Source organism: Schistocerca piceifrons, chromosome 5 (genome assembly GCF_021461385.2).
Source record: "Schistocerca piceifrons isolate TAMUIC-IGC-003096 chromosome 5, iqSchPice1.1, whole genome shotgun sequence".
Classification (NCBI taxonomy): domain Eukaryota; kingdom Metazoa; phylum Arthropoda; class Insecta; order Orthoptera; family Acrididae; genus Schistocerca; species Schistocerca piceifrons.
The window spans coordinates 191,613,777-191,640,053 of NC_060142.1; the positions used below are offsets into that span (position 1 = coordinate 191,613,777).

The 26,277-nt window shown below is 37.3% G+C and overlaps 1 protein-coding gene across 2 annotated transcripts in view; it reads left to right on the plus strand.

Annotated features, from left to right (window-relative positions):
* Window positions 1-2,982: 2,982 nt before the first annotated feature.
* Window positions 2,983-26,277, plus strand: part of LOC124798418 — a 141,838-nt gene continuing 118,543 nt past the window's right edge. For both annotated transcript variants that reach the window (XM_047261816.1, XM_047261817.1), the window contains exon 1: window positions 2,983-3,210. In XM_047261816.1, the coding sequence (XP_047117772.1) occupies window positions 3,205-3,210 (6 nt within the window). In that variant the 5' untranslated portion in view covers window positions 2,983-3,204. The remainder of the gene's footprint in view (window positions 3,211-26,277) is intronic.

Sequence of the window (26,277 nt, forward strand, 5' to 3'; positions counted from 1 at the left end):
TCTGTAGAAAGGCACTTTCCGTAGAGGATATTAATTGGAAGGAAAAGAGATTTTCTACTTCCAGAGAGACGGCGCGAACCGCAACCAGATAATCATATGGCTTAGTAGCTTCCTACCTTTACCGTTGAAACTAGCATTCCTGGTGCGTCTCGTTTTTAGGCTGAATTTATTTTTAAATTGCTCCTTCAATGTTTTTCTTATTCCCAATCTCACATATATATAACAAACACAATCAAGGATTTCTTAGTTTCTTCTGACAATAAAATGCATCACTTATCTTAATTTTTTTATCTCAACAAATGAAATGTCTGGTCATATTCTACTCGCGGCCGCTCTTGAAACGATCGCCATTGAATAGTGGCATATGTGTGGGGGGACAAAATAATAGAAACTGATTAATAACTGGTGCTTGAATAATAAAAAAATGACTGGAAGGAATAATTGAAAAAATTGAAGGTAATTTATAAATCTGTGTGCATATCTTGGCTGGACTTGAACTGGTACAAATGTCAACAGACCTTCAATATCAATACATTTAAGATGTATGTTGAGATTCTGAGTTACATACTGCTTCACATTAGTTCCATTGTGCGTAGTGCTGATTATGACAATGCAGATACAGAATCGCCCCTCCACTGCTGGCACAAATTCCTCCTGCCTGCTTCGAACCTCCTGAAGCAGAATTCTCAGCCTGGGCAAAATGATGAACAGAAGGGTATCATTGATGTAAATACATGTATAAATTTGACCTTCCTAATAACTTTTTAAGACTTTTTAATGTATGGTTGGAATACACATTTTTAAACAATACTGGCATGATGGAGCTAGTCATATGTCCTGCCTGCTACTTGATGGAGTAGAAGGAGTTGGCCAACAAGAAGTTCTTTAATTCACTCTGAAACTGATCTTTATCACTTACAAGACCTTTGATATGCTCTGGAAAGTTGTTGAATATATGAGTACCCACATATTTGACTGATTTTTGTACTGATGTTAAGCTGTTATAGTCATTATACAGATTGTTTTTGTTCTGGTCTTATAATCATGTTTTGCACTATTTTGTGAAAAAAGAGACAGGTTGGAAATGTCAATGGACATCAATGAGTATTTGTACTGAGAAGTAGTAGAAATCCAAGTTACTTAAAGAGGTCTCTGCACGATGATCTAGGACTGACACCGGATATAATTCTAATGACTCGTTTCTGAATTTTGAAAATGTTCTCTATGTGAGGGGAGTTTCCCCACAAGATGATTCCATAACTCATTAGTGAATGGAAGTAGGACGATTAAACTAACTAGTTCATTTTTAAATCACCTATTTCTGCTATCATGCGTACTGCAAATGTAGTTGAACTATGGGATTTCATTAAAGTCTAGAGTGTGAGTTTTCCAATTTAGGCTGTGGTCAATTTGTACCCCTAAAAATTTGACACAATCTACAGCTTTAATTTCATTGTTTGAATACATTATACTTATAGGGTCAGGTATTCTTTGTGAGGTATTCTACTGTATGTACTGGGTCTTGTCAAAAATCAGTGACAATCCATTGATACAAATATTTCATTAGCTGATTCCTCAATGCGATCACAGGTACTGTTTCTTATACCAGTAATTATATCATCTGCAAAGAAGACAAAACTTGCATTTTGTGACACTGCATATGGAAGGTCATTAATATATAACAGGAACAACAAGGGATCTAAAATAGAGACCTGGGGCACCCCTTGTCTGTTGGTTTCATGTTTTGAATTACTATTGTCGTGTGGTAAACCTGATACAGACACACACTGTTTTCAATTAAAACGGTAGGATTAGAATGAGCCTGCTATTCATATTTTCCAACAATATTTAAACTTTTGTACAAGGATATCATGCTTGACACAATCAAAAGCATTAGCCAGAACACAGACTATTACAAGTGGTAATAACTTTTTATTTATTGATTCTAAAATATTATCTGGAGAAGTGAATATAACTTGATCAGTTGACAAACCTTTCCGAAATCCAAACTGACTGCGAATGACAATATTTTTCACTACTAAGAGTTAATGAATTCTATTGTATATAACCCTTTCAAAACACTTTTGAAAATATTGCCAATAATGAAATTGGATGGAAGGTTTCCACTGATAATTTGTCTCCTTTTTTGTGTAATAGTTTAACAATAGCATATTTAAGCCTATTTGGAAAAGTACCAGTGTGGGGGGATTCATTACATAAGTAACTCAGTATGTCAAAGTTCTGAGGAGCAATATAGTATTCTTTTCCGGAAACAGCTATTTCTGGTTTATCACACTATCGTGAAACTGACCCTAAAGTTTTAGTAATTGTATCTGTATATCTGGCTTTACTGAAGTGGTCGGCGGAAGAAAAATTCTCATTTTGGTAAAGATTATTTTGATCTCTTTATTTGTTGGGTTTATGAGTGCACCACATTTATCGCTATACAATCCAGTCTACTATATGAATAGTTTTCTCTTATTGTACTTATGTTCTTATTTTTGAATTTAACTAAGCATGGGCCTTCTACAACACGTAGCAAAGCAAAATAAGCACTTGTGGGGTAGCTGTTTGCTCTCACCGCCCCAGTGAGAGAAGAGAAGGAAGAGAATGAAAGTGTGTCATAGTTTAAAAATTTTGCGTGATTCTGGCCATGGTAAGGTCTTTCTACAGGTATAATGTATGAGTGTCGCTGCTTACGAAATGAAAACTATTCACACCAAATCTCAGTGCCCACAAATGGGTAAACTGCCTTTCACATAAGGCTGGTTTTGAGAGCTAAGGTGGCTCTGACGAATACATTAATTAAATCCAAGTACACACATAATATTTGTGCGTAAAATTCTTTTAAAAATTATATAGCAAACAGATCCTAGTAATTTAAGCAACTTCTATGGTAGTCCTTCAAATAAGCTATTGGCAGCGCTGTTTATCGTCACTGTACCAGAGTCTCTGAATGTACTCTAGTGTCTATGGGCGATGTAGTCGTTTGTCAGTTGTTGTTGTGTGTGGATTTGTTGTTGTTTTGATTCAAGATATTTGTTATTGTTTAGACGTTAGAAAGCTACAGTGGGGTGTTACGTTGGTACAACGCGAATGATGTAAGATGACGTCTCAGCGGGAATATGCAGCTTGTCTTCATTTGTAAGGCGATGAAAGACAAATATAATGTGATAACCCAATAGGAGTTCTGAGCTTTCAATTATGGAGGTACGAATTTAGAAGACAGTGCTTATGTCCTTCACGTAACTTGTGAACTGTAGTTGTCTGGATAAGTTTTATCGCCATTCTTGAAGACAAAAATAATTTTCCCTCTCCACCAACTGTGTGTCAATTATAGCTGATGGAGTCTCTCTGGTGCACAGTAGCGGGCAGCTTGACACACGGAATTTTATGAGAGAAACTGCTATGAACAGTGCTGACAGCCTTCGAGCTGCCCTTTGCCGTCGTAAATTTAAGAGTATGGTCTTATGCGATTATGGTCAAACCTTCCAACTTCCTTGGAACATCACACTGTGGTGACGATCTCATTCATGGCAGTGCACATGTTTACTACACTGTCAGCATGATAATTGATGACATAGTATGTGGAGGTCATGCATTTCCTAAACATGTGTATGTGACTGATGGTGCAGCATCTCATTTTAAGAACCGCTTTAAGCTTTGTGAACTTGGTACTGTAGTACAGGAATTAAGATAAAAAAATGGATATTTTCAGCAACAGGTCATGGAAAAACTGAATGTGATGGGGTAGGACGTCTTTGTAAACATATTGTAACACGATTTGATCTTTAGCATGAAGCTATTGATGCCATAAGAGATGCTACGGGGTTTTTACACACCATATTAACATTAGTAACAATCATGAAATTCTTAATTCTAAATGAAAGCAGATGGAAAAAAATGAACTCTTTTCATCAATGCAGTGTTGATTGTTACAGTGTAGGCAATTTAAATTCATGGAAAGTCATAAAGAAGTAAAATCTTGACAGAAGACAACAATAATTTGTGAATAATATTGTCTATAAATATGCTGTTTCTCATTTTTGGTATAAAACGGTTTTGAACAAAATTATGAATTGTGTTCCCACTGACTTATGATAATGTAAAGTACTTATTTTGATTCAGAAATACCAGTGTTGCATTAAGTTTACTTAAAATCAGGGAACAGTATAAATATTTAATTGCCCATGACTGTTTGGCCTTGAGACTAGAGCTAGGTCCACCTAAAAGATTTCTCATATTTTCTGTGGACAAGTATTGCCCACTCTAATTGTACATTCCCTAAGTACAATGACCAACTAACATACTGAGTCATTCCATATCAAATCACCCAATAAAAAATAAATTTTACACCCACCTCCTTAGATTTTCATAAAATTTGGCTCAAATGGTTCTAATACCATTCTGACAACACCTGCAAATTTTTTTTGCTGTATCTCTTATAGGTTTTTTTAATAAATTTTTAAAGTTTTTATGTTTTGCGTTTTCCGAACCTTCAGAAATGGTAAATTTAACTTGTATTCAAAACTTTAAAATTGCTTATCTTAAAAACTCTTTTAGATAACATCATGAATTTTTGCAGCAAGTTTATTTATTATACATATTTGAAGATAAAAATGATACTATTAAAATATATTAATATTTTCTATGAAAAAAATATATATGTATTTTTTCTTTTCTTTTTTTAACGGATGTTTTGTTTTATAAGAATTGCAATATCTAGAGTCTCAGACCTGATAGAATGCTCAAATTTATTTTAATTTACTCTTAAACATATAGGCTACTTGATAAAACAAAAATAATGATGGCTTTTTAACATGTTTATTTATTATAGTAATTACATTACAATTATGTACAAAGATAGAGTACTTACGACACTTATGTATAACCCAACTGATTGGTTGAAACATTGAATTTTTTGAGTAATTTTGTCTTTTTAATAAACATTAATGCTGATTCAAACTGTTTTTCCACTTCATCCAAGAGCTTTCAGTTCTTTTGATACAGTCTTTTTTGAAGTAATACATTCTTCCAGTGCCGCTTGATTGAGGTGCGTCTACTACACAGACTATGTGATCCAAAGGCACTATGCAAGAATCTTCTGTTTCAGGCCAATAAAATGATACAGCTGGTCCTGAAGGATGTAGAAATAGAATTTCTGCATCTTCTTCATCATTGAATGTTTTTTTTACCAGTCCAAAGTACCAGTTACCATCATACTTTGCAGCCACATAGCTATTTATGGATGGTTCAACACGAACCCAACCAGAAGAAGACTGGAAAGAAAAGACTAAGGAGGGTTTTACACTATCTGTAGTCCTTCTAATTTCAAGGTTGTTTGTTGGAAGTGGTTTGAAGTTATGAAAACTTCTTGTTCCAGGAATGGTTTGGGTTGCTGAAAAACGTTTTTCTAGTTTTAACCGTAGCAAATCAGCTTCTTTTTTGTCAATAAAGTGAAAATGAATGTTTTCAATATTTTTTTCACAAAACTTGTACACATCGAATGCTGTCATTATTTGTTCTTCGTCTGAAAACTGTAGCCTGGCTTTCCTTAAAATTCTTTTAATAGTTCCTCCTAGGCCATCACAAATTGACTTCCCATGACTTGTTGTAAATTTGGTCATCACTAATAAAACGGTGGTTGGAAACAAAAACATTGTTTTCCTCATTTCTTAGAAAAACTCCAACTGGGTGTAGAGTGCAACCACTTCTATTCCAGTGGTAACTTTGGATCTCATTTTGTATAACAAAGGAATAATTTTCACTGAAATCCATCACAATAATTGCTGTTTTGGGTGGTGGGTCTTCTTTCAATCTTTTAAAGGCTGCTGATTGGGATTTTGCTATAAACGAGTGCGGGGTGAGCTTTTCCAATGACCTAACCAATAAAGAAATGTAGTCTTCAACACTGATAGACTGTTTGATCATTTCTGCCCTGTCTGTGTGAACCCACTGACTGATTACAATTTCTTCTTCTAAATCATAATCTTCACTTAGTTTTTCAGTTAAGTACTCAGTTAGTGCAGTATTTGCAGGACAGCTGTCGCAATGATGTAGCATGCAGTTTTGGTTTTCCGTGTTGCGCACAAGCATCTTAATTAGGTCTTTATAAGATTCTTCAATTTTCACAGCATCCAGTAATAGTTTAACATTTTGGTGGATACTGCATGCACATACAGTGTGTGTGCCTGCAGCACCAGCAAGGATACACCATTTAGGTCTCAAGAAACAAAATTTTGAAAATTCTACTTCTACCTCGGGATTCTCCCATTTGAAAGAATAATAGAGTTCTCTCAAGTTACACAAAATGAGTCTTTTTTGCATGTACACATTTTTTTTTAACACTTACTTTGTATTTTGTTCCAGGTAGCACTCTGGAACTTTCATCCTTTTCATAAAAATCTGTTACGAGTCTTACTGTATTTTCAGAAAGAGTTTTACCTTTTTTTGGACCAGGAGTTTCCAAAATACCCTTTTCAGATTTTAGCTTTCTAGCTTGTCGCACCATGTACTCTCTCACTTTAAATTCTTTCATCACTTTATTTCGACTCCAAGAATCTGGAGCCAAGGTCAGAATCTGGATTTTTCTAGACCTCCAACAGATGACATCTTCTCTTTCATAAGAGAAATCGTTACATCAAAATCCTTTGCTTTCTCAGCCACACTTGTATCTTCTTCGTCATCTTCAGAACTTGGTGCATCATATTTTAATGCTTTTGAAACCGCCTTTTTTGCAGTCTTTTCGATACTGCTAACCTTCCTTTTAAAATAAGACCCTTTACTTTGTTGTAACACGCCATGAAGCTTTATCGGTGTTAAACCTAAATTATCAAGGGCAATGTTTGTTTGTACGAGGGATTCATTTCTGGATTCCAATGATTCTAATTCAACCATGACTTCATCATCTGTTTCACTTTCACTGACTTCAACTCTTAATTTTTCCTCACAAAAGTTACGGCATGTTGAGGAAAGCTTTTGTCTAGGTTTTACGCTAATATTTTTTGTCAGTAATTGTTTAGAAAGATCCAAGCCTACAGTTCTCGATGATTTTTTGATGGGCTTTTTGTGTTATTTTAGTGGGTCTTCACATGTTGTTTGATACTTTTCAAAAACATTTAAAAAGTAGTAGCTGTGGTGTGAACATATATTCTTAAATTCACACAGATTAATTCCAGATCGTAAGTGAATCAAATCCTTTTCTTCCTCACTCAATTCAGATACCGGTTGTAACTGTTTTGAAGGTGTGTAGGTTGTTTGGAAACAGTCAGATTTTTTAAATAACCCTACGCTACAGGTCTGAATACCTGACATACTGATTTCACTTTTGGTCTGATTACTGTTCTGGTTACTTTTATAGGATATTGGAAAAGAATCTCTGTAAACTAAGTAACAGTACTTACTGAAAGTTCGAATAAACTTAATAAAATACTATCCAAGCACTATTTAACACTGTAATAATTTTTTACTTAAAAAAACAGGAGTAACAAAACAAAATCCAAGCGTACATTGTTACTCCAAGAAGACAAAAACTTATTTTCGGTATCTAAGTCACTTGGTACTTTTTATTTTTAAAATATAATTAATATTATTTTAAAAATTAGATAACTATTAAACAGGTTAAAAAGCCAACATAATTTTTCTTTTATCTAATAGCCTATACAATTAAGAATATTTTAAAACAAATTTGAGCTTTCTATCAGGTCTGAGACTCTAGATATTGCAGTTTTTGTAAACCTAAACATCCGTTAGCTAAAAATATAAAATAAAAAACTTATAAATTTTTTTTCATTTGGAAGATTTTAATATATATCTCTATGGTAATTTTTTTTAACATTTAGATATAATACACAAACTTATTCCAAAATTTCATACTGATATCTTGAGTATTCTTTAATATACAAATTTTTTTAGTTGTGAGGACACGTTTAAGTTACGATTTCCGACTGCTGAAACAACACCAAATCTAAAAACTTTAAAAATTTATTAAAAGAACTATAAGAGATAGAGCAAAAAAATTTTACAAGTGCTTTCAGGATGATAAAAGAAGTAATTGTACCAAGTTTCATCAAAATCTGACATGGTTGGTGTCAAGGCCTGGGTGACTTGACATGGAATGACCCTACTGTGAAATTTGTAGAACATTTGGGATGGGGGTTATGGACAGTCCCCTCATGTGTCTCACAGCATCCAGAGCTGGTTTTGTGAGATCAAAGAAGAATTGTTGCATCTCTCCTGGATCCTCGTTACTAGATCTCAATGCTATGGAGCCTTTGTGATATACTTTGGAGAGCAGGGCGTGTGTCAGCAATCCACCTCCATCATCGTTCCTTAATATGCCCCTAATTTCCTGGAATAATTTTATAAGATTCCCTTGACAACCATATAGGACCATATTGAGATGACAGGAAGCTGTTCTGAATGTCATTGGTTTTACTGCAGCGTATTAGGAATGGTAATGTTGTTTTTGTGGTGTTTCCATATTTTTGTTCATCTCCGTGTACATACAAATATGTAAGGTAATCTAGATGCAATTCCAATTTCAATTATCAGTAGTCATAATTTGTTGTAAATATGCTTTACAGGTGTAGTGTGCGATCACTGATTCTGCCTGTTACTGCAAAACTTGACTCGTCCTACAAATTACATGGCAATATTCTAAGAAAAGGTTTTGGGAAGGCAAACAGTATGTCTAATTAGTCTGAAATTGATGCTTCCAATAATAAAGTAAGTCAACTGGATAGATAAAAAATCTACTTACCAAGCGGCGGCAGAACACACACATAAAAATTGGCAAGCTTTTGGAGCCAATGGCTCCTCCTTCAGCAGAATGAAGAGGGGTGAAGGAAATGGGCTGGAGAGGTCTAGGAAAAGAGGAAGATTTCAAGAAAGACACACCGAACTGCATGTCAGTTGAGACTTACCATATGGGATGAGAAGGAACGACTCTTTCCTTTTCATCCCGTATGGTAAGTCTCCCCTGACCAACAGTTGTGGGGGACTATTCCGAAATCTACCCCTTTTCCTAAACCTCTGCATTCCATTTCCTTCACCACTCTTCCTTTCCCTTCAACCCTTCTACTTGGCTCTAAAAGCTTGCCAGTTACAACTGTCTTTTATGTGTGTGTTCTGCCGCCGCTTGGTGAGTAGATTTTTTATATATCCAGTTAAATAATTTTGTCAATAACTAATTGTTTTTGTCATTACAATAGTAAAATAAAGACCATACAAGATGCTGTATAATAAAAGGAGAGACAGAGAAAATTTAATAAGACATCAGTGAACTCAGGCACAGTATATATATGAGCGAGGTTTCTACGGCTGCTGCCGCCTCTCGCATCCCAATCTCCATCGTTCATGGTCATTCCAGTCTCCTTCATTAAGACCTCTCACCGCCATTGCTTCGTTGACGTTGTCTTTCCAGCATCTCGCAGTTCTACCGCGCTTTCTTCTTTGATGTGGAGTCCATTGCCATACCCGTTTTGGCCATCTTGTGCCTGGCATACGCTGTAAGTGGCCGTACCGGAGTAGGCGCTTCCTTTCTATGTAGTCTAGGATTGTGCTTTTGACATGCATAACCTCTCTGAGCCTATCATTTCTAACATGGTCAAGTCTGGAGTATCCACAACTCCGTCTCCAGAAATCCATCTCAACATCCAGCAGGCGATCTTTCTGCTTCTGAGTTAGTTCCCACAATTCTGTACCATATTTTGTGATACTTTCAATAATTGTGTGGTAGGTGGTAAGTTTTGTTCTCCGCATTATATTCTTGTTCCAGAGAATACCATTTAGTTGTTTTATGGCTCGCTTGCCCTGGCCTATTTTATTGTTTACATCATCCATACTTCTACCATTGGATGACAGTGTCACTCCCAAGTACTTAAAATTATGACCCCTTTTACAGTATCAGAACTGAGCTTTAAGTTGTTAACAGTATTTCCTCCCACTTTCAGATATTCTGTTTTAGATACATTTATGACAAGACCCCATTTTTCATATTCTTCTTTTAATTTGCGGAGCATGTAATTTGCATCTTCTTCATCTCCAGCTACTAACACTTGGTCGTCAGCAAAAAATAGAGTGAACAAGATCTCGTTGTCTATAGGGACACCCATTCCTTCGCATTTTCTTTCCCATGATTTTAGTGCCGGCCGCGGTGGTCTAGCGGTTCTAGGCGCGCAGTCCGGAACCGCGTGACTGCTACGGTCGCAGGTTCGAATCCTGCCTCGGGCATGGATGTGTGTGATGTCCTTAGGTTAGTTAGGTTTAAGTAGTTCTAAGTTCTAGGGGACTGATGACCACAGATGTTAAGTCCCGTAGTGCTCAGAGCCATTTGAACCGCCATGATTTTATTGCTGCCTCTAGGTAGATTTTAAAGAGTGTAGGGTAATCCCTTTGTAACCTCAAACTCTTGAGATAATTGATTTCTCACTTTAACCATTGCCGTACAACCTTGGTAGAGGAGTCTAACAGCTTTCACATAGCTCGGTGACAGATCATTATCAATTAGACTTGTCCATAGCTCGTTCTGTGGAACTGTGTCATAAGCTTTCTGGAGGTCTACAAAGACAAGGTGGGTTGTAAGGCCCGTTGCTGCCCTTTTCTCCACTAGGTTTTTGAGGGTAAATACTCCATCAGTACAGGAGTGACCAGATCTGAATCCATTTTGTTCTTCAGATTCAGTTATTTCTTCTTCTATCCTCTTTTTTTAGGATACGGCCATAGACTCTCGCCATGGATGGCATCACACTAATACCACGATAGTTTGCACAATTCCTCCTGTTGCTCTTCTGAAATATTGTTGTAATTGTTGCCTTTTTCCACTCCTTTGGGGCTTTGTCACCTCTAAGGCATTTGTCAAAAATCACTGCCAATATCTCAAAGAGTTTTGACGGTGCTGCTTTAACCAGTTCTATATAAATTAATCCTGGACCTGGCGACTTTCTGTTTTTCATGGCATTCATTGCATTCTGGACTCCCTTTGGGGTTATCGATGGTATATTATCATTACTGATTTCAATGCCTGGTGGGTTCTCAGTGAATGCAGCTCTGTTCTCAGTTAGTAGTCCTTAGTAGTGTTGTACCCATTCCTGCATGCTAATGAGGTTTATATTTGCTTTATCTTTATTCTGTGTTCTCATTGTTTTTAATACCTTCCAGGCTTTATTTGCTCGTGTATTCCCCGTGCTTTTTTCTCGGTCTTCACTGGTTTTCTGCCAGGCTTTGTTTTTTGCCTTAATTATTGTTTTCTGTGCATCTTTTCTCCGTTCTGTATTCCAGCCAGTCATTGTCTGATCTTGAGTTCAACCATTTATTATAAGCTTTCTTCTTACTTTCTACCTTCTCTTGTACTGAGTGGTTCCACCACTCATCACGTATTCTATTACTCTTTTGGATTTCTTTAGTTCCCAGTGCTTCATAAGCTGCATTATGGATGGCTTCTTTAACCGATCAGATGATTTTTAATAAAACTAGAGAAGTAGCAGAGAATTTCAACTATGATTTCCTTCAAATGCATCCCAAATTGGATGTAAGGGCTCTATTGATAACGCCATGGCTCTTAAGACACAGGTGTCTCAAGTGTTAACTAGATTCGGACGTCTCCTGTCACTGTAAATAAAATTGAAAGATCAGTTAGTAAAATGAAAAATAAAAAGTCCACCGATTGATGAAAGAACCATCATAATTGTTAAGCTCTGTTGTTATCTTATAAATGGAATGCTGTGCCATATTTTTAATGTACCATTGTAACAAAGAACTGTCACAGATAGACTTAAATATGCCATTGTTAATCCTCTTTCTCTTCTCTATATTTTACGGCCTTCACTGGACCACTCTAGCCAACTTTATACAAAGAATTTTTCAGTTTCCTGTCAGCCCAGTACTTCTTCGTTCTCTCGGATCTCATCCTTCTTTCTTCATCAGAAACAACCCTTTCTATTGTCTGTCTGTTGATTCTCGTTTGCAGTCTGGTTTGTTTGTCTGTGAGTTTCCTGATTTTGTCAGTTTTGTTTCTTAGATCTTCCAATGTAATCTGTAGCTCATCCATATCTTCCTTGATTTCTGTAATCCACTTAATGTTGCGCATACTATTCCACAATTTTTCTGTTATTCTCCTAATGATCCTGTTCTCTGGTGTTCTGATTAGATGTCCGAAAAATGAAATGTGTTTCTTGCTGATTGTACTCATTACCGGTTCTATATCCTTGTAGACTGTTTCATTTGTAACTACTCTCCAGTGTTCATCTTTCTGGTATGATTCGTTGATGCACATTCGGATGATTCTTCTCTCTATTTTGAGTATTTTGTTTATTTGTGCAATGTTAGTTGTTTTGAAGATGGTTTCACTTGCGTATGTTATTTCTGGTTGAGTGACTGTTTTGCAGTGTTTTAATTTATTGCTATTGACAGGCTCTTTTTGTTGTAGGTTTTCTTGGTGATATATTGTGCTCCAGTCAATTTGTTTATTCTGTTATGCCATGTTGGCTTTTCCTTAAGGTTATGTGTTATGATTTCTCCCAGATATTTAAATTTATCTACAATTTTGATTTCTTGGTTTCCTATGGCAACTTTGTTTATGAGTGGTGTGTCAGTTAACGTGATGACTGTTTTTTTCAAAGGATATTCCAAGACCAATTTTCTGTGATATTTCCTATAGTGAGGCAACTTGTTGTTTGGTTTCCTGAATACTGTTGGACAAGAGAGCAAGGTCATCAGCAAAATCCTAGAAAATTTAAACTTATGTTGTCTTTGGGTCTCCCGATTTGGATGTTCTTTGGGTTAGTCTTGTACTATTCCCTCATTATGTATTTTAAAGCACATTGAACAGCCGGGGTGCAATCTCCTTGTCTTAAACCTGTTTTTATGATGAATGGCTCAGAGAGTCCCCCCCCCCCCCCCCCCCCCCACCGAAATTGACTTTCGATACAGTGATGGTTAAGGTGAGTACTATCAGTTTGATTAATTTTGTATGGAGCCTGAAATTTCTTAAGATTTTTAACATTGAAGGTCTATGAATACAGTCATATGCTTTTTTAAAGTCCACGAAGGTTATTACAAGAGGTTTATTTCATTTCTTGTAATATGCTATGGCTAATTTTAAAGTGATGATCTGTTCTGCACAGCTTCTCCAAGGTCTGAAGCCTCTTTGGTATTTGCCTAATTCTTCCTCTAGTTGCTCTTTAATCCTCATGTATAGGATTCTGGAGAAAATTTGTATGTGCAGTCTAAGAGAGAGATAGCTCTGTAATTACCTGGGTTGCCTTTATCTCCTTTTTTGTGGAGTGGGTGGATTATAGCTGTGGTCCAATGTTCGGGAAACTTTTCTGTTATCCAGATTTTTGTTAGGGCTAAGTGTAAGGATTTTAAACTGTAACACTGGCACATTTCCACATTTCTGCAAAAACTTGGCCTTCTCTGCATGCCTTATAATTTTATCTTCTCTGCATGGATTATCATTTTTCATCTCTCTAAGTGCCATTTCCACCTCTTGAATTGTTGGAGGATTTCTGAGATCATGTGGAGTCTTGATGGGTGATTCTATATTAATTGCTAAAAGTTCCTGGGGTTCTTCACAATTCAAAAGTTTACTAAATGCTTTTGCCATGATTTTGGCATTTTCCTTGTCATTATGTGCCATTTTTCCATCTTCCCCTTTCAGCTTTAACATGGGAGGGGCAATTTTTTGTAATTGTCTTCCAAACATTTTGTAAAAGTCTCCGGCATTGGTTTTATGGTAATTTTCTTCTGTTAAGTCGATTAGATCTTTCTGTGATGGTCTCTTGGTTTGCCTGATCATTTGTGTGAACGTTTTCCTGATATTTTTGAGTTTGGTTGCATTTTCTTTTGTTTTGTGTGTTTGAAATTTTAACCTTGCATGGTGTCTTTCTTCATGAATTTTGTCACATTCTGAGTTCCACAAGACATGTCTTTTTCGTGGGCTCAATGGGGCTAAATTTTCTGCTTGTTGTCTGAGAATTTGAACCAGTTCTTCTAAATTATCTGTCGGCTTTATGTTTTGTGTGACTTCTCTATATTTATCATTTTTAATTAATTGGTGGGGATCAAGGTTCCTCTTTTGTTTATTGCACTTTGGTTTCTTTTCTTAGTGGTGTGAACTTAATTTTGATTTTGACAATGTAATGATCTGAACCTGTAGGCCAAACGCTCATTTCCATCAACATTGTAGATTTCTCTGCGGGAGAATTTGTTGATAAATACATGATCCAGTTGCCATTCTCCTTTTCTCCAATCAGGATGTTTCAAAGTTTTAAGTTTGTTTGAACTCCTTTTGAAGTATGTGGACTTTGAGATCAGTTTGTGTTCCCTACAGAGTTCAACAAGTCTTTGACCATTATTTGTTTGTTTATGTGGAGCCCATTTCCCAGTGATATCCCGGTATTTCTTTTCTCTTCCGAGTTGGACATTGAAGTCCCCTAACAGGATCTTAACATTGTTATTATTTACTTGGTTTATTGTTTTGTCAAGGAGATCCCCAAACTTTTCCACTTCTTTCCTAGTCTTTGTCAGAAAATTCTTTTCATTAGTAGGGGCATGAGCATTAATGATGGTATAAATTTTATTGGATGCTTTTAAACTCAAAGTTGCGATTCTAGGGGAGATGGCTTGAAAATCGATAACTGAATCTATTATTTTCACATTGACTATAAACCCAGTTCCAAATTGGGGACATTTTTCATAACCCTTATTCCAGGTTTCTCGTAAATTCTGTAGCCTTGCGATTCGAATGGTTCTTCTGTAGTATTTCTCATTTCCTGGAGTCCTGCTACTAAAATTTTGTGTTTATCTAATTCATCCATCAAATTCTTTAGTTTTCCTGCTTTAAGTAGAGGATTAATATTATTAGTTGCAATGTAGTTGAGCTTATCTTGTTTGATCCTGTTCTTATAAACTGGCATAAGAATTGGTGATTGCCAATGCTCCGACTCTAACGCCTTCTAGGTGGCTACCCACTGAATCTGATGTAGCCATCTTCTGCGTTCTTGGACAGGATGGTGGAAATTTTTTCCTAGAAGACCTTTCCATGGTTGACTTTCGAAGGTAAATTTGTGTAAATCATGGAATTCTTTTAGATAAGCTAAATCATTATGGTTTGAGGGGGCAGTTGAAAAATGGTTTAATTCATACTTAACTGGAAGAATGCAGAAAGTTGAAATAAGTGGTTCATGTAATGTTAAAACAACAGCTGATTCCTCAAACTGGGGGGCTATCAAGTACGGGGTCCCACAGGGTTTGGTCTTAGGTCCTTTACTGTTCTTGATATACATTAATGACTTACCATTCCAAATTGATGAAGATGCAAAGTTAGTTCTTTTTGCTGATGATACAAGTATAGTAATAACATCCAAAAACCAATAACTAAGTGATGTAATTGTAAATGATGTTTTTCACAAAATTATTAAGTGGTTCTCAGCAAACGGACTCTCTTTAAATTTTGATAAAACACAGTATATACAGTTCCGTACAGTAAATGGCACAACTCCAGTAATAAATATAGACTTTGAACAGAAGCTAAGGTAGAATTTTCAAAATTTTTAGGTGTGTCCATTGATGAGAGGTTAAACTGGAAGCAACACATTGATGGTCTGCTGAAACGTCTGAGCTCAGCTACGTATGCTATTAGGGTTATTGCAAATTTTAGTGATAAGAATCTCAGTAAATTAGCTTACTATGCCTACTTTCATTCACTGCTTTCGTATGGCATCATATTCTGGGGTAATTCATCGTTGAGTAGAAAAGTATTCATTGCTCAAAAACATGTAATCAGAATAATTGCTGGAGCCCACCCACGGCCATCCTGCAGACATCTATTTAAGGATCTAGGGATCCTCACAGTAACCTCACAGTATATATATATTCACTTATGGAATTTGTTGTTAATAATCCAACCCAGTTCAAAAGTAATAGAGGATGATCTTCACTATGCAGGGTTAAATCTGACTTTGGCACAGAAAGGGGTAAATTATGCTGCCACAAAAGTCTTTGGTCACCTACCAAACAGCATCAAAAGCCTGACAGATAGTCAACCAACATTTAAAAATAAATTAAAAGAGTTTCTAGATGACAACTCCTTCTACTCATTGGCTGAATTTTTAGATATAAATTAAGGGAGAGGGGGAAAAAAACCTAACTTAAACATTAGTGTCATGCAATATTTTGTGTAATGTAATATCTTGTACAGACATCTTTTATTAACCTGACACGTTCCACATCATTACGAAGTGTCGTATTCATGATGTATGGAACAAGTATTAATCTAATCTAGGTAGTTGACCTTGGGTAGAGCAAGCTCTGATTTACAACTACGGTTGTTAATCCTCTTTATAAAAAGGGTGATAAAGTAAAAGTAACTAATTACTGTCCGATTTTTCACCTAATGTGCTTCTCAAAAATTTATAGGAACTTGTTCAAAGAAGGCTAATCAATCACTCCAACAGCCACAACTTACAGAACAAAACTCAGTTTAGCTTCCAACAGGGTACATCAAGTGAACAGGATGTATTCTCATTTACCAACCATATCATAGAATCCATCAATAGAAGAATGTGTCTCATTGAAATTTTTTGTCATCTGTCCAAAGCCTTCAGACAAGTCAAACATGATGACCTCTTAAGAAAAAGTTTTATGTTTTAAGTGGGTCGCCTTGGATGTGGATTACATTCTAACTGAAGAACAGAAGACTGTTTTGTTGAATATCACAGAAGTAGTATCTGTGCATATAAGTGGGGCACGGTGAACTATGGAGTCCCAAAAGTCCAATGTGTATCAGTTTTGAGTCACATTTTACCCTTTCTGCTGACACAAACATTTTGGTTAACAAAGTAAACAACAGTAATCTTGAAGGAACTGCAATTACTGTATTTATGGAAGTTCTAAAGTGATTTGTTTCAAATGGAGTCTCTCTGAAAGCAGACAAAACATGTGACATTTGTTCATATGTGAGCAAAAAGTTTTAAAGTTAGGTTAATATTAAATTTGATGGTGTAATGAGTGTGGGATCTTGTAAGTTTTTGGGTCTGTAGACTGACAGTAATCTTAAGTGGAACTGATTGTATTCTTCACCATCAATTACAGATTAGTTCAGCCTCTTTTGCTCCCATACTATTATTTCTCTTTGTGATACTGATGCTGTCAGTACTGCATACTGCGACTACTGCCACACTCTACTATCTTATGGCATTATATTTTAGGTGAATGAGCCACAGAAAACAAAAATTTTCACCGCTCAGAAAAAGACTGCTAAAAGTCATAATGCAGACACACTTTGCTTGAGAAATTGACTAGTGTCTGTGTATATGGCAGCAAGGGGGAAAGACTTTTGAGCCAGTATCTAAAGAAATAGCATAACCCCATTAAGGAATAGACATAGGAAATACGGAAGCGTCCGATCCCGCCCGTCTGCTTTGACCCATGACGTCACAAATATGGCGGAAACGACCATAAACCACGATTCCAATATGGCACATATAAAGTCGGTACGTACACACTATGAGGACGAAAATACATCGAAAAACAAACACACACACTTTCCACAAAAAGCCTAATGACACTAATGGGACAAGCGCGGGAAATGGGGTGTTTTTGGGTGGGGGCAAACTAAATATAAACTAATTTAGACACCCCATCCCCATACAAAACCACACAAACGGCAAAAAAAAAAAAAAAAAAAAAAAAAAAAAAAAAAAAAAACTCCCCAAGTACCACTAAACACAATATCTGGAATTGGGAACTTCCCTTGGCCTGTGTAGCTCAACAGCAGCTCCCGATCCCATAAATTAGGACCAAACACTTCCCTTGGGCTATATAGCTCAAAAACATCTCCCGATACCAATAACATACACAGCCACACACTGGGATCAAACACTTCCCTTGACCTGCGCACTGTTAATTTTATTCGTCATATCTATTCCTGAACAAGAACAACAACCGATTAATTTTACTAAAATTACCACACAATGTACAGCGAACAACACTAAATTAATCTTCATACAAAATCGTTAACTCACTTAAATGAATTCCACTACAAACACAGCCGACACTCGAACAATTCTGGATAATGAGCAAAAGCAAACTGAGCTCATTACACCACACAAGCGAAAACCCTGAACATACCCCCAGAGAGCACAACAAACCACAACACGACGACATCTACAAACATGCCACACTCACAAACCAAACCCCGTGCCGTCATGACGGCACACATGACAACACCCTTATGTCACGGGTCAAAGCCGACACGTGGGATCGGACACTTCTGTTGACCCTAGACATCTTGTAATTCCAGATCAGGCGTGAACTGCGATAATTTGAGTAAAAATTTTCCACTCAGGCATTCATGACATAGATGTAGGGGAGGCCCATTTGCTTTAGCTAAAACCATGTTAGTTGGCATAAACTGCATATTGCACACTGACATTTGTGTAACTGTCTTGGACATGTGTTTGGAGCTGACCCCGAAACAAAGGCCCGCATCTCGTGGTCGTGCGGTAGCGTTCTCGCTTCCCACGCCCGGGTTCCCGGGTTCGATTCCCGGCGGGGTCAGGGATTTTCTCTGCCTCGTGATGGCTGGGTGTTGTGTGCTGTCCTTAGGTTAGTTAGGTTTAAGTAGTTCTAAGTTCTAGGGGACTGATGACCATAGATGTTAAGTCCCATAGTGCTCAGAGCCATTTGAACCATTTGAACCGAAACAAAGAGAAGTGTAATCCATGTATGGGTGTGCCAAAGCATGATACACTCTTAGTCCAATGTCTGCATCTGCTATCAACAACAGCTTCTGTAATATGTTTCTTCCATTGAAATTTGTGCTCTATATTGAGTACAAGGTATTTGACCACTGCCTTGGCTAGTAATTTGTATGGCCCAGGCTTCAGCATCACTATTGGAAGAACCCTGTGTCTGGTGAAGAGTAGAACCAAGACTTTACTAGGTGATCAATCAAAACCGTTCTTCACCGTATACACATGTAGCCTAGACATAACTTGATCCGCCCTCAGCAGACCACTAGGAAGGGTCTCAAATCATTCTTCACCGTATACACATGTAGCCTAGACATAACTTGATCCTCCCTCAGCAGGCCACTAGAAAGGGTCTCACTGAATATACAGGGTGAACATTAATAAAACCAACATACTGCAGGAACTGATTCCTGACTGGAAATGTAGGGAAAAAAGTCCTATGAACATGTGTCTGGAAATGCATTTGTGCCACGGTAGACAGTGCTGACAAATGACATTTCTTTTGACCACGTGCTGTGTGTTCCTTGTGTGCTGCATGCCGTGTGATTTACGCAGAGTACTGTAAGCAGCAGAATGGCCTGGTATTCATGTCAGGAACAGGCCAAGCAGATGAAAATGGTTGAGAGTCCGCATAGCTATATGAGAACAAGTACCCTCACAGACACCAAGCCCTTTCTTTGCATTTGTGTGATCAAAGGCCCTTTCAGACAGATGAACATGGAGGGAGGCGGTGGATTGTGGATACATCAGATTTGTAAGATCGGCTTCTACAGGATATTGAGATGAACCCTAGTACAAGCTCCAGGCAAATGGCTCACCAACAGGTTGCTAACCAAAGTAAGATTATGTGTGTTCTGCATGACACCCGCTACTATCCATGTCACCTGTAACAAGTGCAATGCTTATCAGCAGCAGATATCTCTCTGCAGGAAGGATTCTGCTTTTGCACCAGAGCATCACAATTATGGGATTTCTGTCATCAGTCCTCTTTTATGATGAAGCAACCATTACCAGAACTGACACCATCAATCTGCATAATTGTCATCTGTGGGTGACAGACAACACGTGTGGCCAGAGGGACTTTCAGTCGTCAGTGCCATATACTGTGGCAGTGATGCATTTCTGGACATAGGACCTTTTTTCCTCCAGTCCCAGTCAGGAGTTGGTCCTTGCAGTTTGTTGGTTTTATTAATGCTCATCCTGTATATTCAAGTCATCAGCACCCTGTAAAACTGTTACATTTTATGGCAAACAAGTGTGCAGTTCCAGTGTAAAAGGGTTGAAAAGCAGAGGGGGGAGGGAGAATTATTCCCTGGGGTGATCCATTGCTTATCATTCTCAGCCTGTTGAACTGTTAAAAATATGTATCCACCACTGCTCAGGACCACCTGTCACATGGGGAAGTTTATTGGTCTTGTGAGCAGCTTTGCTGTTTCATGGGTCTCTTGGTTGTCACCTAAGTTGACTTCATTGATGGATTCATACATTTGGTTTTCAAAAGCGTTCAGGTGCTGAAGAGCACTATAAATGGCTTTGAAGTCCCTGTGTGGGACTACTGAAAAAACAATTCCAAGTGTTCAGTAGTTCCCTGCCATTTTCCATCACACATCTGCGGCAGGATGCACACATGAAAAATAGCTGAGACACACTGTTGTCACAAGGAAACGGAAATAATAACTCATAATCAGTTACAAGAACCTGAAGAGCGAATTTTTGTGCAACCTGTGGGGATTGGTTGTTGCTAAGCAACTTTACATGTTCAAAGTTCCTAGACTTACATGTAGAGACCTGTTTAGAACATTAGGTATTCTAACAACAATATATATATTAACTGTTGTGTTGTGTTGTATTTGGAAAAATCGGCCTCAGCAAATCAAATATCTCATGCAATAGTCACAATATGAGGAGAAATAGTCATCTATGGTGTGAACTAAAGAACCTTAGCATGTTGCGAGAACTATTTCACAATCAACTGAACAGCTTATGCATCCAAAAAGAATGAAAAAGAACATTGAGGATCTGTTAGAAGACAGTCAGTTTGGTTTTAGGAAAGGTAAATGCAGTAAGTAGATAGGCAGTCCTGACATTCTGCTTGATAATGTGGAAGTATGAGTGAAGAAAAATCAAGACTCGTTTGTAGGTTTTGTCAACCTGGAAAAACCTTTCGACAATGTAAAATTGTGCAAGGTGTTCAAAATTCTGAGAAAAATAGGAATAGGCAATAGGAAAGAATGGGTAGTATGCAATATGTACAAGTACCAAGAGAGGACAATAAGATTGGAAGACGAAGAACGAAGTGCTCAGATTAAAAAGGATGTTCAATGTGTTCTAGAAGAACCAATGATGGAAATGAAAGAAAGATTCAAGAGTGGGCACTGATGACATCAGTCAAGATGAAAAAGAATTACAGAATTTGTTGAGTGAATGGAATGAACAGTCTAACGAGTTCAGAATATGGATTGAGGGTAAACTGAAGAAAGATGAAAGTAATACGAAGTACCTGAAATGAGAATAGCAGGAAATTTAAGATCAAAATTGATGATCACAAAGTAAACAAAGTTAAGAAATTCTGCTACCTTGGAAGCAAAATAATCCATGATGGACAAAGAAAGGAGAACATAAAAAGCAGAGTAGTACAGGCAAAGAGGGCGCCCCTGGCCAGAAGTAATGTATTAGTATCAAACATAGGCCTTAATTTGAGGAAGAAGTTTCTGAGAATGTATATTAGGAGAACAGGATTGCATGATAGTGAATCATGGACTATGGAAAAAACCAGAACAGAAGAGAACTGAACAGTTTGAGATGTGATGCTACAGAAGAATGTTGAGAACCAGGTCGGCTGATAAGACAAGGAATAAGAAGGTTCTCCACAGAATTGGTGGAGGAAGGACATATCGAAAACATTGACAAGAAGAATGGTCAGGATGATAAGACACATTTTAAGATATCAGGGAATAACTTCCATGGTGCTATTTGGAGCTTTGGGGGAAAAACTGTAGAGGAAGACAGAGATTGGAAAGCAGCCACCAAGTAGTTGAGGGTGTTGAGTGCAAGAGCTACTCTGAGATGACGAGTTCGGCACAGAAGAGGAATTTGTTGCATGCCGCACCAGTTCAGTCAGAAGACTGATAGCTCCAAAAAAAAAGTCTGATGTTATTTGGTGGAATCTATTAATAATTGATGAAGTATTGATGCTCACTGATGGTTCCTTACTTTTAAAAAGTCTCTGTTTTCCTTTCACTATCTGTTAACCTGCATTGTTTGTTTATGTTGCATACAATGGCTTTGTGTTAATTATCTTCTGTACTGTACTGTTGTTGATTAAACAGTTTCTTATTTCCTTATTTCTTATATTCCATATACTATGTAATAATATTTGAAGTAATGTTTGTGAAATGTACTTTTTGACTGACACTATGTCCAAGCAAATATCACCAGCTGAAAAACAGGATATGAAATCTGTATAAATGAAAATGTAAAATCATAAATCTTTGAAAGTTCTTCAGCAATTGCTTTGAAATTTTGACCCAGCATTGCATTCAAATATGCATATGTTTTTATGTACCTTCTGAAGTGACGTGTACATACGTGAACCACCCCCCCCCCCCTCCCCCACACACACACACATATTCACATGAGCACAACTCATGCAACACATGAGCACATGCATCTTCCATAGTTTGCCTGTTGTAGGATCACAGCTGTAAACTTAAGACTCAGAAACTGGAGTGAATGAGACTGGAAACAAGGTGAGAGTGAGTAATGAGTTGGAATAGATGCTTCAGCCGTGGTGTAAAAAGAGACATAAATTTCAACCTCAGAATTTGGACCAAAACAGAACTAATTCTAGTTTTCAACTGAACAGTGAATAAAATGATACTATGAACATGAATACAGAACTAGAATGCAGCAGCTTCAGGTGAAGCTCAGCACTCAGAACAAAAGATAATGCATGAAATGAGGTTGCTTTTACCTTCGGAGGAGACTAGTGATCCCGATATTTAAATAAATTATAGAATTCACTGTATCACATTTTGTTTTATTTGCACAGATAAACAGTTTTGGCTCTACAGCCATCATCAGATCTACAAGAAGCATATAAAACATGAACCTGTTAAATACAGAAATAAGTATGTGCTATTTACAAGTATTCTGAAAGAGTTCTTGTATCTTCAACTTTTGTAGTCCTGTCTTCCTCAGTTGCATGTAATATTACGGTATATTGATAATTTTAATAAATTGATAATGTTAATAAATTGTGTTTTATTCAGTTGCTGTCAGACGGTCCATAAGTAAAATTATCAATATACCGTAAGTTCTTGTATCAATTGCTATACATTTCTCTCTCTATTTATAGTTTGTCAACAACTGTATCACACTTCCTGGCAGATTAAAACTGAATGCGGACCGAGATTTGAACTCAGGACCTTTGTCTTTCTTGGGCAAGTGCTCTACCATCTGAGCTATCCAAGCATGACCCACAGCCTGTTCTCACTGCTTTAATTCTGACAGGATTGCGTGTCCTAATTTCCAGACTTCACAGAAGCTCTCCCACAAACCTTTCAGGACTAGTGCTCCTGGAAGAAAGGGTATTGTGGAGAAAAGGATTAGCCACATTCTGGGATGTTTCCGGAAAGAAATTTTCACTTTGCGCTGGAGTGTGTGCTGATATGAAACTTCCAGGTAGATTAATACTGTGTTCCGGACCGAGACTCGAACACAGAAGAGCACTTGCTTGCAAAAGGCAAAGGTTCTGATTCGAGTCTCAGTTTGGCACACATTTTTAATCTGCCAGTAATTGTCATATCAGTGCACACTCTGCTGCAGAGTGAAAATTTCATTCTGGAAACAACACCCAGGTTGTAACTAAGCCAAGTCTATGCAATATCTTTTCTTCAGGAGTGCTAGTGCTGCATGTTTTTTGCAGGAGAGCTTCTGTGAAGTTTGTAAAATAGGAGACAAGGAACTGGTGGAATTAAAGCTGTGAGGACAGGTCGTGAGTCGTGCTTGGGTAGCTCAGTTGTTAAAGCCCTCACCTGCGAGAGGCAAAGGTCCCGAGTTTGAGTCTTGGTCACATGGTGGGGATTTTCATACCAGCACACACTCTGCTGCAGAGTGAAAATGTCATTCTGGAAATATCCCTCAGGCTTTGGCTAAGCCGTGTCTCCGCAGTGGCCTTTCTTCCAGGGTTGCTAGTGCTGCACGTTTCACAGGAGAGCTTCTATGAAGTTTGGAAGGTAGGAGACATGACACCACCGGAATTAAAGTTATGAGGATGAGTCGTGAGTCTTGCTTGGGTAGCTCAGTCGATAGAGCACTTGCCTGCAAAAGGTTCTGAGTTCGAGTCTCGGTCCGGCATACGATTTTAATCTACCAGGAAGTTTCAAATTGGCGCACACTCCACTGTGTGAAAATTTCATTCTGGAAACTCTATCACAATATGCGAGCACAATGTTTAAGTTATTGTTCAACAGCAACCAACATATACAGGATGCACACATGATGTTTTTGTGTAACTTACAAAAAGATAAGCACAAGGAGTAGTTATTGACATAGGTAATCACAAGAAAAGTTACTCTTTCTGTGTAGTTATAAACATAGTTTATTCAGTTTTTTCCCAGAGAATATAAGTTACAAATTATAGTTTTTTAAATAGAACATTATTTTTTCTGTCATGTAGCCAAGGTATTTAAACCACTAGTGTGCAGATCAGTTTAAATCGAAATTCTATCAATTTTACTGAGAAAACTAGAAATGTTTCATATTTTTGTTGATGGATGCAATATATTGTACATAATTGGTTGTGTTGAGATGGATGTTCTGGTGGTGGAATGTTTGTTTAAGTGTTTGAATGAGAGTCCATTTTCCTGAATTAACAACGTAATGACTGATGGAGTTCTTTGACCAGGATAACCAAAAGGATGTACACCTTTGCCATGAGCTGATGATACCTTGGACTGTCTGATGATGGTGAAATATTTCTTCAGTATGAACATGCAAAATTGCTAGTCACATATAGAGGTTGATGTGGCTGGCTAGATAAAGACTGCAGGAAATAAAAATATTGAGGCATCTACTTAATGAAATTGGGGCTATCCTGATTCAGAAAATGTAATTTTACCTACTCCTCGCCACATTTGTGTTGTGAGTAGCACACTTGGAATGGGCCCCCTCTATAGGTGCTTCTGTTCAGTGCTCAATGTTTTGTAACATTGATCTTCCAGTTAATTTTGCTGTTGTTTCACTTTTTACTCAGTTACCTTTGGAGGAGTCTTTGTTGCTAATTGGTCAGCCTTGGATGATAAAACTACTGGGCTGTGCTGCCTTGTATTGAATAAAACTTATTTTTTATGTAATGATACATTTTTTGAACAAACTGATGGTTTGGATATGGGGAGTCCTCTTTCCCCTATTGTTGCCAGTCATTTCATGGAAGATTTTGAAGATACTGCACTCAGGGCTACTTCTCTTAAACCCACATTTTTTTTTGGATTTGTGGATGCTATTTTTATCATTTGGCCTCATGGAATGGAAGCTCCTCATTGCTTTTGGATCATTTTAACTCCCTTCATCCATGCATCAAATTTTTGATGGAAATTAAAAAAGATGGCAAATGACATTTTTTGGATGTTTCAGTACATAAAAAAGAAAACAGAACTTTGGCACAGAGCGTATACTATAAACCTGCACCCTATGTTTACGGACCGGTGCCTCCATTCTACTAGTTATCATCCACCATGTCAACACATGGGAGTTTTACATACACTGGCCTAGAGATCCTATGCTATTTCAGATTATGATAATTTGATGCAGAACTGGTTTATCTTAAGGAAGTTTTCATACAAAATAGATGTACTGGTCATCTGGTTGTTTGTGCTTTTCAATTTGGACCACCATGTGAACCAACAACGGATACTTTTAAAACTGTTGCTTTTTTACCCATTTCAGGGAGTATTTCTTTGAAAAGTTGAAGAATCCTCAGAAAATATGATATTAAAAATTTCCTTTTGCTTTTGACTAAAACTAGAGCCATTCTTGGATCTGTTAAAGATGATTTGGGATTGAGGAAGCCTGGGGTATATAAAATTCCTTGTCATTGCAGAAAGGCTTATATTGGACAAACTATTTGTACGGTTCATGAATGTTGTAGGAACATCAACGTCACACTCATTCACTCCAGCCTGAAAAATTTGCTGTCACTGAACAGTGTCTCAATGAAGGGTGTAATATCTCATTTAAAGAGATGCAAATTATTGCTCTGTCTTCCCGATACTAGGATTGTGTACATTGAAATAAGATTATCCAATGACATTATTAACAGAGATAGAGGTTTTCCTTTAAGCAAGATATGGCATCCTGTTTTATCAGATATAAAATAACAATGATCTGGTTTTCAACCTGCTGTGTCTTAGTTAGCGATTTATCACTTTTGTTAGTTTCTACCGCTGGTGGTGCTGCAATTCCTTACTTCTTGTGCATGCGCAGCAGCCTGTTTCTGTGGTGTAAAGGAGCCGCTGTATCT